Source organism: Astatotilapia calliptera, chromosome 9 (genome assembly GCF_900246225.1).
Source record: "Astatotilapia calliptera chromosome 9, fAstCal1.2, whole genome shotgun sequence".
Classification (NCBI taxonomy): domain Eukaryota; kingdom Metazoa; phylum Chordata; class Actinopteri; order Cichliformes; family Cichlidae; genus Astatotilapia; species Astatotilapia calliptera.
This window is the reverse complement of record NC_039310.1, coordinates 32,975,760-32,991,312: the sequence shown is the minus strand read 5'-3', so window position 1 is coordinate 32,991,312 and position 15,553 is coordinate 32,975,760. Positions and strand designations below refer to the sequence as shown.

The 15,553-nt window shown below is 40.2% G+C and overlaps 1 protein-coding gene across 1 annotated transcript in view; it reads right to left on the bottom strand.

Moving 5' to 3' along the window:
• Positions 1 to 15,553, bottom strand: part of LOC113029605 (sodium channel protein type 4 subunit alpha-like) — a 257,750-nt gene that overhangs the window by 11,366 nt on the left and 230,831 nt on the right. The window contains exons 26-27 of the mRNA XM_026180573.1: positions 11,239 to 11,361; positions 5,443 to 5,718 (exon numbers count right to left, since the gene is read on the bottom strand). Of these exons, the coding sequence (XP_026036358.1) occupies positions 5,443 to 5,718; positions 11,239 to 11,361 (399 nt within the window). The remainder of the gene's footprint in view (positions 1 to 5,442; positions 5,719 to 11,238; positions 11,362 to 15,553) is intronic.

Here is a 15,553-nt window from a genome sequence, read left to right as displayed (position 1 = left end):
CTCTTCTCTACTTTTCAGATGCTTATCAATAGAAAAGAGAGAAAAAAAATCACAGCTCCTGTTCTTTCTGTTTCTGGGGATGTCAAGCGAGTTTCTCTGTTCCCACGTCACCAAGGCGACGTTGTGCACATTTCCTCCACTCAAGAGAATAACTGAACAAAAAGGGTCTTGAAGCAAACCTCCTGCTTTATCAGAAAATTAGCAGAGAGCAGTACTGCTGCTGCGTTTTTCTCAATGAAGGATCAACAGGTCCATTTAGGGACTTCCGTCCTCGCCGAGAGAGGATGTGAGATGGAGGGAACAGAGAAGAAAGAAGGGAAACAGGATACTTTGGTCTGAGTGGGCACCTGCTGTCTGTCACATTTAGACCTGAAATCAGCTTGTCACCGTGGGTTACCACCTGTTGTTATTATGGGCTGTCAGTGAGAAGGGTTCACGCTGTAAAAGGATGTTAAAAAGTCAGCGATGACATTTACGGGTGGCTGCTGAACATTATTTTGTGTGGTTTTTGAAGCGCAGTGCTGAGTCTCCATAACTGAGCTGCTCCGTCATAAACAACGCCCGGTCAGAAGTAAATCCCACCACTGACAGCCAGCTGCGTAACACAGTCATCTTAAATTATCTTTTGGTCACTCCGTCTTTGATCCTAGTCGGGTGCCCAGACCACCTCAACTGGATCCGTTAGATGTGGAGGAGCAGGGGCTACTCAAATGGCTGAGCTCCTCACCCTGTGTCTAAGGGAGTGCCCAGCCACAGGTAGAAGGAGAGTCCTTTTTGGCCCTGGTATCTGTAACCTCTCTCTTTTGGTCACCACCCAGAGCTCGTGACTGTAGGTGAGGAAGCAACATAGATTGAGCGGTAAATGGAGAGCTTCGTGCTGAGTGCTGTTGGGTTATCTCCACAGTGACTTTGATGAGAAGCAGCACCTTCACTGACATCACGAGGAAGCGGTGCCAACCCATTATTTTGGGGAAGGTGATGGCGTGAAGTGACACTTTTCAGCTGTGCTAACTTGAATTTTAACAGGAGACCATTAAAAATCATACATATCGTATAATATTATTTATTGATGATGAACTGAGAGAACACACTGGATTCAGAATCTCAGTAAAGTGTCTGCATCACTTTTTGGAGTGTGGAGATATTTCCAGATGCTAATAGAAGGTTTGCCCCCACCAACTGTTGCCGCGCCGACCAGCCAAAAACAGAGATGTGCTGAGCAACTGGTTGCCAAGGCGACCGTACTCTGGCAACTCTTAAGTTCTGGGAGGCTGACGGTGAAAGCAGCAGCACGCCGTTCCACAACTTTTTTTATGGTCCTTTCGCCTCCTCCTCTGTGAAATCCACCACAATTCCCTCGACTCCAACCTCTCCGTCCTTTTATCTCCATCTTCGCCTTCTCTTTCACTGCTGTTTAAGTTTAATATTTCTAATTCTACGTGCACTTTTCCTCCCTCCATCTCTGCATTTCTCTCCCACTTGGCTGAAGTCGCTCTAAAAATAAAAGCCTCTCAGACGCTGATTGATTGGAGGCTCTCAGGACTCCCGTGGTGGGCGTCAGAGAGCGAGAACGAAGGAAAAAGGAGTGAGTGAAGTAAAGACAGAGAGAGAGAGAGAAGAAAATGAAGGTTTGCAAGGAAGGTGATGGAGAGATATAAAGGACGGAGGGGGAAATGGAGTTGTAGTTGCAGTATTTTGCCCTGTCCGTGTTGTGTTGAATAACAGAAGATGGAGAGACAGGAAGGAGGGACAGGCAAAGAAAGAAATGGAAAAGCAGAAAAGGAAAAGAGAGCGAAAGGATGAAGAGCAAGAAACTCATCGTAAATTCTTTTATATCATCATGTGAAGTTTGTCGTTCTAACTCTAATGCTCCAGGCAGGCATGCCACTGCCAGTCTCTTTGTATCCTGAATATAATAAGTATAAAGGCTTTTCATTTCATATCTCATTATGTACCTGCGTTGGACTTTTAGTTACATGTGCAGTAAATCTTACAGTGTTGTTGAAAAGCTGGAGTAACAGCAACAGAACGTCATTTTTATCTAATTATGAAAACAAGCAAGTGACACGCAGCCGCAGACAGTTAACCCAGTGGTTTTCATGCTTAAACTGAACTAGGAGACATATTTATTTCATCAAATCAAATCTGTGCTGTATTTGACTTAAACGTGCGTCTCTGACATGTGGGCCAAATGATTTGCTCCACCACAAATCTCTGCAGCCTCCAGATATGGACCTTTTTTGCCTTATAAAAGTGGAAAATATTTATTGTGTCTAAACAATGAATTTGCAACAGTTGTTTAAATGTTTAGTGGTAAATACATTTTAAAGAATTGATTGGAACATTGTATGTGTCTGATGTGTGATTTGATCTTCACATATAATGATACGTGGTGTTAGGGCTGTTCGATATAACGATTATATCGGATGACGATATAAAAACATCGTTTCATTTTACGCTATCGTTTGTTTCGTGGTGTCGCAAAATAAACTGTTTACGGCAACATGTTTTCATGGTTCTGATGTCACTGTAGTGGCTGTATTCATTTCTTAAAGTTCTCTCTTTCTCTTATATTTAATATCACCACACTACGGACGGATAAGCACCTGATTTTATGTGTTGACGTTAGCAACAACGACGGTAACACCATCGCGTGTCCGCTCATTTATGTGCCACATAAACCTTTCACAATAAAGCTCAAGATCCTGTTGAGACTTTTCAAAATAAACTGAATCACGTGAAAGAGCAGATTATTTACGGATGAGAAGTAAAAAAAGAGCCGTCAGGTGCTAAAAAATAAATCTTAGACTCAAACGTTAGAACAGGCTTTCCCCGCAGCAGGCTGTGTAATAAATACTCACAAGGAAAACGGCGTCCGTTACAACTTATGTCTAAAAATGTATCGTTTCATGCATCAGTTAAAACACTCGACTCCAGCTACATGGCGCCCAGCTGGAAACACTTCCCGCAAGTCGAGCTGCCCGAGATTCACAGAATTTACAGAAAATGTTACGTTTTTGTGATTTATATCGTTATCGGACGATATAATTCTTATATCGGGATATGAGATTTTGGTCATATCGCACAGCCCTACGTGGTGTCACAAACAATGGCAGTAAGAAATATAGTGAAATAGCTCTATAAAAATATTTTTACTTTGACCTCGGTTGATGTCAGCCAAATTTGAATCCATTGTTAAGAGTCCACTCTACATCCCCCCACAGTTTTATCAGAATTCATTCAACTGGTCCCTCTTTTGACCAATAGTTAAATAATGTAAAATCAAGTTTAGTTCTTGAGAAGCTGACCTATGTGGTTAGGAAAAGATCACTAGAATTTTTCATACATTTGGAAGATGTTTCTGGACAGCCCGTTCTCACTCCCGAGGCGTAACAACCTGATGATTTGTCACGTCCCGCAGCGTTCCTGAGGAATGCGAAAGGCGACCTTCGGCGTTGTTATGGTACATGCCAGGTTATGGGTGAAATACAGTCAAATGACGCTCTCGCGGTAAAACACGGTTCAGCCATGTATTGCAGCCCATGTATTGTTGGTTGCCCAGAAGCGTAACATGTTGACGATTTGTCACCTAGCGTAATATATTACGCCTCGGGAGTGAGGACGTGTTGTTCTGGAGCTATTAAAGACTGGGGAAGTTGAGGAACTGGAGGGAGAGCGGGGTAATGAAAATATGTAACTAAATTTGGGAATGTATAAAGTAACCTCTACTGTTTTTATTGTATTTTATTTTATATATATATATATATATATATATATATATATATATATATTTAATTTTTTAAGTATAATTTTTTTAATTTGTTTTTGTTTTTTGAGTGTCTTGTGTTTTTATTGCTTTCTTACTGCCATATGTTTAAAGTGTTTGATGTTTATGAAACCAAAATTCAATAAATATATGTTTACAAAAAAGAATTCATTCAATGGTTTTCCACTGATCATGTTTACAGACAGAGTGAGGTGCATGCATGAAAACGCTGCCAACAACAAAACCTGTTCGTTGGAAATAACTAATCAAAAATATGTGACTCTAAATAAATTCATGTCCGGAAACACAGATGAAGATTAACGGCTGTGACTGACCGTGAGAGGTATTATTTTTTTAATAATAACCTCCCAACAGATTTTCAATTATTTTTCCCATCAGTACCTCCCAGTTATTCACAGCTTATGTGTTACTTATTCAAATTGCAGTTTGTGTACCTGCCACTTACTGTAGGCAATGTGAGGTTTAAAACTGCTCTCATAAATGACAGAGAAGACAGAAGGCTGTGGAACGACAGCAACGTTAACAGGACAAAGAGAGGCAGGCAGAGTGGACAAGTGGAAAAGACAAAAGCAAGAGCAATGAAGAACAGGTGTGGGAGGAAAATTAAGGCGACAAATTGATGAAACGAAAAGACGAGATCAAGAGAGAGAGAGAGGGACGGGAGAAGCGGAAAAGTCAATCCTCCTACGGCATGTGGAGGAGACTCTCAGCTTTAATTTGTTTTGAAGGAGAGGATTTTTCACTTTGTGCCTCGATTTCTTCACTCGAACCTCTTTGTTTCCCTCAAAGCTTCACACAGGCGCCGCAATGACAGAATTTTGTTCTTCGTTTTCATCTGCGGCTCTGCCTCGTGATCCTGTTTCAGTGTGTGTGTGCTAGTGATTGTTTTGCACAGCTGCACTGAGATCTGTAGGGGGTAGAACTTCCCAGGGAACGCGTCTTCAAACAGGACATATAAAAAGAGTAAAAGAACCGCGGCTGGCGTGGCGAGTCTGAAAACATCCTACACATTTCCTGTCGTGTCACTCTCTCCAGGTCTCTGGGTCTGAATGCATTTTTTGAAAACACAAAGTAGGCAAGGAAAGCTGCGACCCACGCCATAAATAAAGCACTGGGGGTGCTTTTAGGTGTCTAATAACAACTTAAAAGTGACCTTTGTAAAAGGTCACATAATGAATCATGACTCACTGTGCAGCAAAACCCCAAGCTGGCATCTCTCTTTGCCAACTGTGAAAATGGCTTTTAAAAAAAGTGCTCCAACTTTTTCTCTCTACAGAGCACAGAAGCACAGGCAGCGGTGGGAAATGTGGGAAACTTCCATTCTGGCCTCATTATGCATGATAAGTCTGTGCATATTCACCGTGCATCATAATTATCTGGCTACCTTATTAAATTAATGCAAACGTGAAAATGTTGGCCAAAGAGCCGCTACTAGAAGCTTTCTTTTATTTAACTAACCAGGATCTGTGTGTACATCTGTATTTTTATACCTTAGTAAAAGAGAGAACCTTGGCACACGTTTGACCAGTAAAAACTGAAAATAAATCTTTCATGGAAACCAAAGAAATCTAAGTACAAATTTGAAAAGCCAAAAACAAAAAAAGTGGAGATCATAAAAGTCTCTGATTCCAATAAGTAAACATAAAGTATCTTACCACTTGTAGCAGGGCCAGGTACCCGGCACCCACGTTGTCAAAGTTGACCTTGACTTTGCTCCAGTAGTGCGTCGAGGTGTCGTTGTGGGTCTCGCACTGCGACTTATTGGTGATTGCAGAAGCGTCGTAGACTTGGCCCGTGCTGTTGACGCAGCGGCCAAACTTCCCGGCAAAAAGGTTGACGCCCATGATGCTGAAGATGAGCCAGAAGATGAGACAGACCAGCAGCACGTTCATGATGGAGGGAATCGCGCCGATCAGAGCGTTGACCACCACCTGCACGGAAACCAGCATTCATACGTACAGACAAACCATTTACATGTGGTCTCTAGTTACAGTAAATGTTAAGGTTTCAGTGTGTTGCTGATCAGGTGGTGGCGGAGCAAACCAAAATCAACATGCTCAAACAGATGGATGAACCCAGAAACTGATCAGAGACCAGAGTTAGACCAGACAACATCAGTGTTGCCAACAATGAATGACCACCTGACCAACACATTAATTTTAACAACACAGCACGCCATGCAGTTGGATGATAGACAGTATAAAAGATGGACATGTAAACTGTGAGTCACCCATTGGTTCATCAAGTCCTGTTTTGAACCCTCAAGATGAGCACTGGCATTTTAAAACTGGTGACAAGTGATTGGTGTATCTGACTGTGAAAGTGTATAATCCTCCTTTGTGACACTTTTCATGGACCAAAATGTACAAAACCGACTTCATTTCCCCCCAATATGACTACAGATGAGCGACCAAGCCTATAAACTCTAGGGGTGCAACGATACACAAAATTCATGGTTCGATTCGATACTTTGGTGTCATGGTTCAATATTTTTTTGATACAAAAAAATGTTCATGCCTTTTTAATTTGTCATTTATTAAAATTATAAATATATATTTTAGCTCAAAAATACAGTTTTTAAATTTAATGTTGCTGAAACAAGAAAATAATAATAAAAAAAAATCTATCTGATGGAGAAATCAGTCATCTTTGGAAAAGAGAGTTTATTACAGAGAAATGTCTCTTTCCAAAATAAAAGCTCTACTATACGCTTCTTCTGGGCTATATTCTCAGCAGCATATTAAACATATCAGGTCCCCATAAGGAGAATCCTGTGCTAACGGCTGTCTAAATGACTCGGGTAAAGTTTGTAGCATGCGTGCTTGTTGTTTTTGTCTGCTTCCACTTGTCTTTGCACTAGGATGATGTCGCTGTGAATGTGCAGTCATATTCGTTGTGTTCCCACTAGTGCTGTCAGCGTTAATCTCGTTAAAATGACGTTAACGCCATTAACGAGTTACCGCTGGACGGCGTCAACACGTTAACGAGCTAACTGCGCTAACGCACTAGTTCCCACCAATTGAGCATTGCGTGGCACATCCGACATACTGTTTTACTTTTGTCCATGACTCGCTTACCTTCAGGGTCATACGTCACATGAAAACCAAGATAGTTCCAAACGCCAGATCTGAATGAGGGTGGGGGAGGTTCAATTTGCCATGTTGCAAGGAGAGCTTAACTTCTGTCTTGCTAGCTTGCGCTGTGCTCAGTAGATCTGCACTCGACAGTCCAGCCTAGGCGGAGTAGTCGAACGCAGATCCACTGAGCTCTCAGCACAGCCAGCATCGTCAGAAGAAAAGTTGCTAAAATAAATAAAATTTTTTGTATTGTTCAATACATATGCGTACCGAACCGAAAGCACTGTATCGAACGGTTCAATACCGATACAAGTATTGTTGCACCCCTAATAAACTCATCAGGAAAGTGTTTATTTGCTTCACTTTGTGGACTCGGAGGCTACGTCCATCTTCTTTATTGTCTTTCAGTCGGATGTGACAGAGGAAAAAAGTGACAGTTTAAATTTGACGTTGGGTCGAGAAAAGGCTGCAGAGTTGTAAATCACTACGGTAACCATCGGTTGCTTTATTAAAGTATATTTCGTGACCAGTTGGTGAGTTGTTGCTTGCTGTTGCTAAGTGGAATTGGTCAGAAAGAGGTATACAGTGCTTTTCTTGGTCTTCTATGTGGAAGATCCTGACTCGCTGAAACTAACAGATGTACCACAAAATGAAACCGTTCACCTTTGAAGGCAAATGATTATCCCTTTGCAGTAAAGCTGGCATTTTTCATGATTGTGCAACCGATTTCATACAGTAACAGCCAGCAACTTCCAGCAACCATTCCCCAACCAGTCTGAGAATACTCATTTTTCACAAGCAACCTGATGCTGACAGCAGATCGCCAGCCTGTGAAACTGAGGCCTAATGCAGCATCCAACACATATGGGAGAGAACACAGTTTCTAAATACATACAGTATTTAATTAATGTGACATTATTTTACTAGTTAATCATTTGTGTTTTTAATTGTATGTCTTCATTTTTTTTTCAAGAAACTGACATTTTTCAACACTTAAAAATGTGAATTTCTTGAGTAGATTCATCCGACATGTTTATGTTGATTTACACTCTGGAATTATTTGCTAGCATTTCTTTACAACCTTAAAATCCCAACTTCTTTAAGTTACATTTAAGTGTGGCATTGAACGTCCTAATTCATTTTGGAGTTTTAAAATCAGACAGTGGATCTATACATAATGTTCACAGAGGTTTATGTGACGCAAACCCGACTTGAAGGTACTTGAAGTTTGTTTTATTTAAGGGTTGCATACAGATACTATGCAGTTCAGTGCAGGTTAAAGTGGTTAGTTTGCAGTGTTCTGACAAAGATTACAGTGATGCAGTATCGGGCTGCTTATATCTAGGGTTGTTACTAGGTTACATCAAATCTAGCAGACATTAATTTATATTTAAGTTGATGATGCTGATTAGATTCACCCGCTAAATTCTGCCTTTGACCTTACAGTGTCCACTGGTTTGAAACCAGCCATGCAGCTCGTGTGACTTGTTTAGGTTGAATCCTGTACGTCATGATTTGATTTATTTTATCAGCCTTTTATAAAAAAGGAAAGGCAGTGTGAACTCACATGACTGTTTTCGCCAATTACTTGATGAGTCCTGACATGCAAGAAGTAGAAAATTCTGCTCCCATGTGAAATAAATGCAGTGCCATTAATCACTCGGTTCTCCTTCATTATGTGATTTTTATTTTTCTGAGAAATCCACCGTCCTGCTTCCTATTGTTGCAGATCTATAGACGGCGGTGAGTCAGCTTGTGTGTTTGGTCGTCCTCATCTGCACTCACAAAGCACATTTACGTCTTGTGTTTTTTTTATACCCAGAATGCCTTGCTGAGTAAGCAATGTGATGCTGAGTGCTGAGCATTTTTAAATTTAACACAGAAAATCATCTGTTTAGTCTTCCAGAGAGCGAGTCTGTCTCCTGCAAACCCCAAGCTGCTGTTTGATGAACCGAAGAGTTCAAGTATTCTTTAGGTTTAATAAAAAAACAATTATGTTATGTGTTAAATAATTGTTATGTTAACCCCAAAATTAATTCCATGTTTTTAAACATTATAAGGCCACATATTCTCTTGTGAGAGCTTTGATACATAAAAGCTTTCCTCATAAATTCCCACCATTCACATTGCCCATTTACTTAGTTTTGTAAGTTTTATGTTTGTTTTTCATGTTTTGAAATATATTTCTACACAAAAGAATTGAAATCAAAATTGTGAGAAGGATTTTCTATGAACCAAATATAGTTTTGTGTTTTCTAAATTTGTCATTAAAGTCTGACGTTAGTCTTTTTGCAGGACAGGGGCGTGGTTTCCAAATATTTACCCACAGCTACGGCTAATATTTGAATGTAAGTGAAAGGAGTGTGCTGTCAGGAACATTCGTCCTCATTTCAGGAGACTGTGTTTGCAGGACACCGACTCTGTGCTATTCACAGTAATACTGGTGACAGAAACACAAACAGTAACTTGATATTTGTCTCCTGCTCACAAAGGCTGATGGACATAAGTTAACATGAAAGAGAAATCAGAAAAAATACACATCAAATTCACAGGAGGCAATAAAACAACACAGCAAAAAGAAAGAAAGAACTAAATTCAAAAGAAGATGAACCCGTCAGAGAGCAGGAAGCAGAGAGTAAAGTTTAATATGAAGTGACAGATAAGAAATGATAGGATGACACACGGTGAGAAAACACTGAGGGGATGTTCATTACAAACACACCTGGGCACAAACATGTCCTCACTTCAGTTAGTTGATTTATCTTCCTTTATATCTAAATAATTCAGTTCAGTCAGTAATTCTAGAATTTTCCAGAGAACAGATTAGCTGTGTTACACTAATAAAAACTGCTGTAATAATACATTTACTTTACAGTAATTTGCTGTTATGTGTGAATTACAGGCGAATGATGTAAATATCTTCCGTGAAAAAATATTTTTAGAAAGCTACTGTATTACACATTCTTTTTGTAAATTTAAATGTTTAAGTTTAATTTATTAATTCAGAAGCATTAACTGTGATCTGTTTATGGAGAAGTACTAAACTGTAAAAACAGTTTATACAATAAATTATAGATTTTTACTATTGCTTTTACTGTAATTTAACTTATTGATAGATCAGTTACTTTTTTCTATTTGAATCATATATTAATAAATCTAAATTTTGAGCCATCGGGCAGCCTGCACAAACTGTTAACTAAGTTGCCCTTCTTTTTTTCTTCTGATTTGTAGATCAATAATATGCAGCGGTATGAATCCCTGATGCGTTTTCCATTGTTGATCCGTTTTTCTCACCAATCAGAAAGCAGTACACAGTCATGTAAAAGTACATCCTTACTACCTCCATAGGACTTAAAAGAAGCCACATGCTGCTGATGAAATACACTTGATTAATTGATGATCATCAGTGTGAGCTCCTCCATAAAAGTGTGTATGAGTTAACACAATGCCACAATCCTCCCAGATGGGAATTTTTCGGCAAATAATTGCAATTTTTGGACACTCGCACTTTATGTAGTCCAGCGTTGATTGTCTGTTATATGTAGCACCATGGTCCCGGAGGAACACTGTCTCGTTTCACTGTGTACTGTACCACCGCACAAGGTTGAAATGACAATAAAGCCACTTTACTTGAAAATCAACCCAAGGTCAGACCGTGCAATGCTGCACTGTCCACTTTCTGTTGTAACAAAATAAATTTCCCATGTGTGGGATTAATAAAGGTTATTTCATCTTATCTTAAAGAAACTGCAAAACCCCCAAGAGCTTCACCTTCTGCTTCTACATCTTCAACTCTACAGGCCTCAGTAAGCATGTTAAATGTTAAAGTCCATTACAGCACATCAGAAAAACACTGAACTCCACCTGAACAAACCACAAGACTTCTGGATTTCCAATGGACAGATGAGATGAAAGTGGACGATAATCCCAAGCACGGCATAAAATCTACAACAAATACCTTCATGTATATACACACACACACACATATATATATATATATATATGTATACACACACACAAACACACACACACACATACACACACACATATATATATATATATTCTCTTATATCTCTTTTATTTTGAAATTTGTATTTATCGTCTATTTTAAATGCCAATGCCTATGTTATTGAAAAATTGCTAATTTGTTGATCATTATAAATTTAACACACTTTTTTTTGTATATTTAATGTGAACTATGTAACTGCAAAGAAAATATATGTAGAGGAGAAGCTCTTTTTTTACCCAAGATCTTTTACTTTTTCCCGTTTTTAGTGATAAATTAAAGCATAAGTGCACTAAATCCTTTGACATTCAGCTGGACTCTCGACATTGATGCCCAGATGTGTTTGCTTTGATAATACTGACTCTTACCCTCATGCCTTCAAATCTGGAGAGGGCTCTGAGGGGCCGCAGGGCCCGCAGCGTCCGCAGGGATTTGATGGCTGCTAAGTCTGAATAACCCAATGTGTTGGCTACCAAACTGACCAATGAGACCTGGAGGAGAGAGAGAGAGAGGACAGAAAAAGATAGGGACAGGAATATAGAGACAGAAGAAGGAGGAAGGGAAAGAAAAGAGAAGCAGGACAGTTAACTTCTATTCTAATGAAGGGAAAGTGAGAGAAAGTTCTGATCCAGGAGACGAAGCTGCAGTTGAATGATGATGCCTGAAAAAGGAAGGGTGATGGTTTGTGATCACTGAGCTCATGACGAAGGACTCACTGCTACAATTTTTTTTATCATTGTTGAAACCTTTCTCAGGTGAAGCTGCAAGCAGACAAGGAAATGGTTATTTTACAGACTCTTCTAGGAAGCCAGCACAAAGAACCGGAGAAATGAGAAAGAATAAATGTGTTTATTGATTGGTCGAGTGAGTCCTGAGTGATCCATGGCTTTTAAAACAAGACAATAAAGCAGACTGTTTTGTGACACTTTGATAAGCCACTGAGTGCTTATAGAGATGGATGTGCAGATCACTGAACGACTGCTTTAAACAGCTTCAGGGTTTATGTTTAGCTGTAAAAGGGATGGTTAGGTGTTAAACATACTACCTGTATCCACAACAGTCTGAGATATCACCTCTGATTAAAGCCAGGATGGCATCACCTCCCAATCAAACCCAGAAACATTTAAAGCCACGACACATATGATTTCCAGCACCGAGCAGCAGGTCTCAGGTCGGTCGAGCTGCAGGTGAACGCAGCTCATTCTTACCCTGATACCAGCGAAGCGGGACACAGCCCGGAGAGGACGGAGAGCTCTTAATGTCCTCAGCACACGCATGGTGGTGATGTGGTCCACTGAGATGTACTGAGCCATCAGACCCAACACTGAGATCTACAGGGTTCGGTTACACAGTAAACAACAACATTTCTACACATAAATACAAAGTAGCTTCAGACTGTGCAAAGAACAAAAACATGATCGAAATAAAGGGGACGTCCTCTGCTTTTCTGTCATTTATAATTTAATAAGTAATGAGGTCGCAGCCCATGCTGTGAGCAGATAAGCTCCATCCACCAGCTATTTAAATCTTCAGTTTAAGATGGGCATCCAATCAGGAGAAAGTTGGCTTAAAGGGAGGGGCAGAAGCTTAAACAACTTGTTTCCAACTGAAGATGAGCTGACAGGCTGCAATCAACCAACAACGTCTGGGGTTGGAAAACTTGCAGATCCACTAATGTCCTCAAGTGGACATTACTGGAACTTTTCCATTTTTCTATACAGTGTATGTGTGCTACAACAGCACCAGTAAGACAAATAAGGATGAATTTGAACTAGGAATCATGCAAAGCTACTTCAGAGAATCCAAGAAGATATTCGAAATGCAGAGCAGGAACTTAGCAGAAAAGGTTCCCGTGAAAAAGTAACAGACATTTTAGCATTTCTTAAATTCTTACTCTGTTATTTTTTGTTTTTTCTTACTATTTTTCCCTAATTAATTTCAGTTTAAGTTCACAATTCTTAATTTCTGTGTTAAGCTATGAGCCAATAAATAGCTACACTTACTTCTTACATTTCAAAATAAAAGCTTCTTAGAAAGAGAAAACTTTTTATTCAAGCAGTTTCTTTCAAAATAATGATAAAGCAACACAGCAGAGATAACTAAGTAATTTGCAAATAAAAAAATCTAAAGAAGCTAAAACTTTCTTTTGATTACTTTATATCATCTTCTGCTGCTTTTCTGCCCTCTAGTGCTCAAAAATGAAATCCTGAAGCTTTAAGCATGTCTCTCTCTTTCTCCATTTCCGATTGTGTTAATAAAACTCTGTTTCTTGTCTCATCTTTGCTTGGTTAGTTCGGTGACTCAAGATTTCTACCTCTCGTTCCCCTTCAGGCCACTACAGTCAGATAAAAACGTCAGTGTCATTTATGAAGACGGCTAGGCGGAAAACACCCGGAGTGAGAGAGACGGGGGAGTGGGTCGATTTCCGACTCAGTGCATGCATATGTATGGTGTGCATCATAAACTTTGTGTGCCACTTGCCCAGAACACTGGAAGAAAGTGTGAGCGTCTAAACATACACATCTCTGAGTGTGTATGTGTGTGTGTATAGGTTCAAAAGCCACGGCTGATTATTTGTCCGGAGGCTGTTTGAACTTCTTTCTCGCTCTCTCTCTCTGTGCCTCTCTTTGTCGCTCAGTGTCTCTCACTCTTTTATTTATAGTGGGAAGTTGCTGCACTAAGACAACAACTGTGACACTGCTGACAGTGAGAAATACTGAATCATTCTCTTCTTATACATAAACTGCACATTTAACATAGACCATGTTTAACATGGAGAATTTACACAGCAAGGGTAAAAAATAGATATGAAGTGTGATTAAAGAGTTCAGACAGCAGGTCCATCACAAGCGAAACCCTTCCCTGATTTAAATTTGGCAATCTCCTCTTCAAAGTCATCCTCTCAGGAATGCCCAAGAAGCTCCCAGCACCGCTGCTATTTTTAGATCTCTTCCAGGACGTCTCTGACATTATAGTTTCCACATTTGTGGTTCGCTTGGGTCCCTGTGACGTGACTCACTCACTGTCCATTGACGAGTTTGAATGCGAGAGTCTGAGCGGACGTGAAACATACCTGCCTGATTTTTGTGCCCATGCAAAAAAACGCGCACCAACTACAAATGTGCCCAGGCACCGAACCTAAAAGAAGTATTACTGAGGAATGATCACTCGGCCATCGAGTCTCCAGCTGTACGTGTCCACAACAGAGTATAATCCAAGCTCGCTACTGTGCACTCTGTGATTTTACTGTGAAAACCTGCATAGAAACTGACCTGAATTGTGTAAGGAAGCTCGTAGTGATGAGAGCTGAGATTTCGGCTACAACCAAACCTGTGCAACAGAATTTGTCCAAAGGAGAGGAGTCAGACTGTTGGAATGCATCATAGAGGTACAACGGGACAGAATGAGAGATCTAAAAATAGATGTTGTACTGAAAGTCATCCTGAGGTTCACAAGACGATGATCTTGAACAGTCAAACCCAGGAAAGATGTTTGAAACCCTGATGTTAAGTCCCTGGAACATCTGCAGAAACTGAACTACAGACAGATTGACGTCCAGGAAACATTAAACATTAAATAAACACCTCAAACTGACAGTGAGTTTTTATCTCCGACATCGCAACAACATTTATTCTGGAGCTTTCTTCCAACCATGACGAGACGTAGAGAGAACACGTCCTGATGGTTATTGAATTTCAAAATGTTTGCTGGGACTTTAAATCAGGGGCCCGATTTTTAGAGGTCAGTCTCTGGAACTTTTTGATCACACTCTTACTTTTGCATCACAGCATTCATAGTGTTTCCCAAGTTGTAGACTAACAGGGACAAAATACCATCTATGACAACACAATGGATACATGCAGTCAATAAAATACTCAGATTACTTTTGTCTGTACAAAATACTTATTATACTTATTTTTTCTTCATCACAGTTTGCTGTCTGTCAAAATTAGGGATGGGTATCGTTTAGGTTTTATCCGATACCGGTGCCAAACCGGTACTTTTGAAACGGTGCCGGTGCTTAAAGAATGGAGAACACACAATTTGTCCAAAAAACTCTCACGTTTAGCTGTTTTTTGTAAAAAGATAACAATGTTAGCCTTTTCTGCAGCTATGGGGCATATATGGTATCACTCTTGGCTGGAAGCAGTGCTTAAACAATGGAAAAAACACAAACTTTGTCCAAAAACCTCTCATGTTTAACTGTTTTCCACTTTTTCTTTGGTCATTTTAGCCTTTTTGTCCAGGGTGAAGGGAGTATCTGCCATCAAACAAGAAGACAGCCGCATGTAGCTATGATGATGTTTGCTAGTTCACCTTACCTGCATTAATGTAATAACGTGGTTAGCCTACTCAACGTAAATTACACACGAACAACATTAAGCTACTCACGCAGAGAAGAACGGCTGCTGCTGCATCATCATCCTCATCATTTCTGCTACACTGGCAGGGCTAGGGGCCAGGACTCTCCTCTTCGGATGTTGGGATGTTGCTAACTCCGGGTCTGATAACAGGCACCACACCCACAGTAGATGTGCTCGGTGTGAAGTCTCGCAGCAAGCTCTCAAATACGGCGCATTTCTCGGCTTTTAACAAAACGCTATGCGTCGCCAGGTGTTTCATCGGATCCGAGGTGTTACCTCCTTTGACAGTATCACAGTATCAGCTTAAAGCACTTGTTGC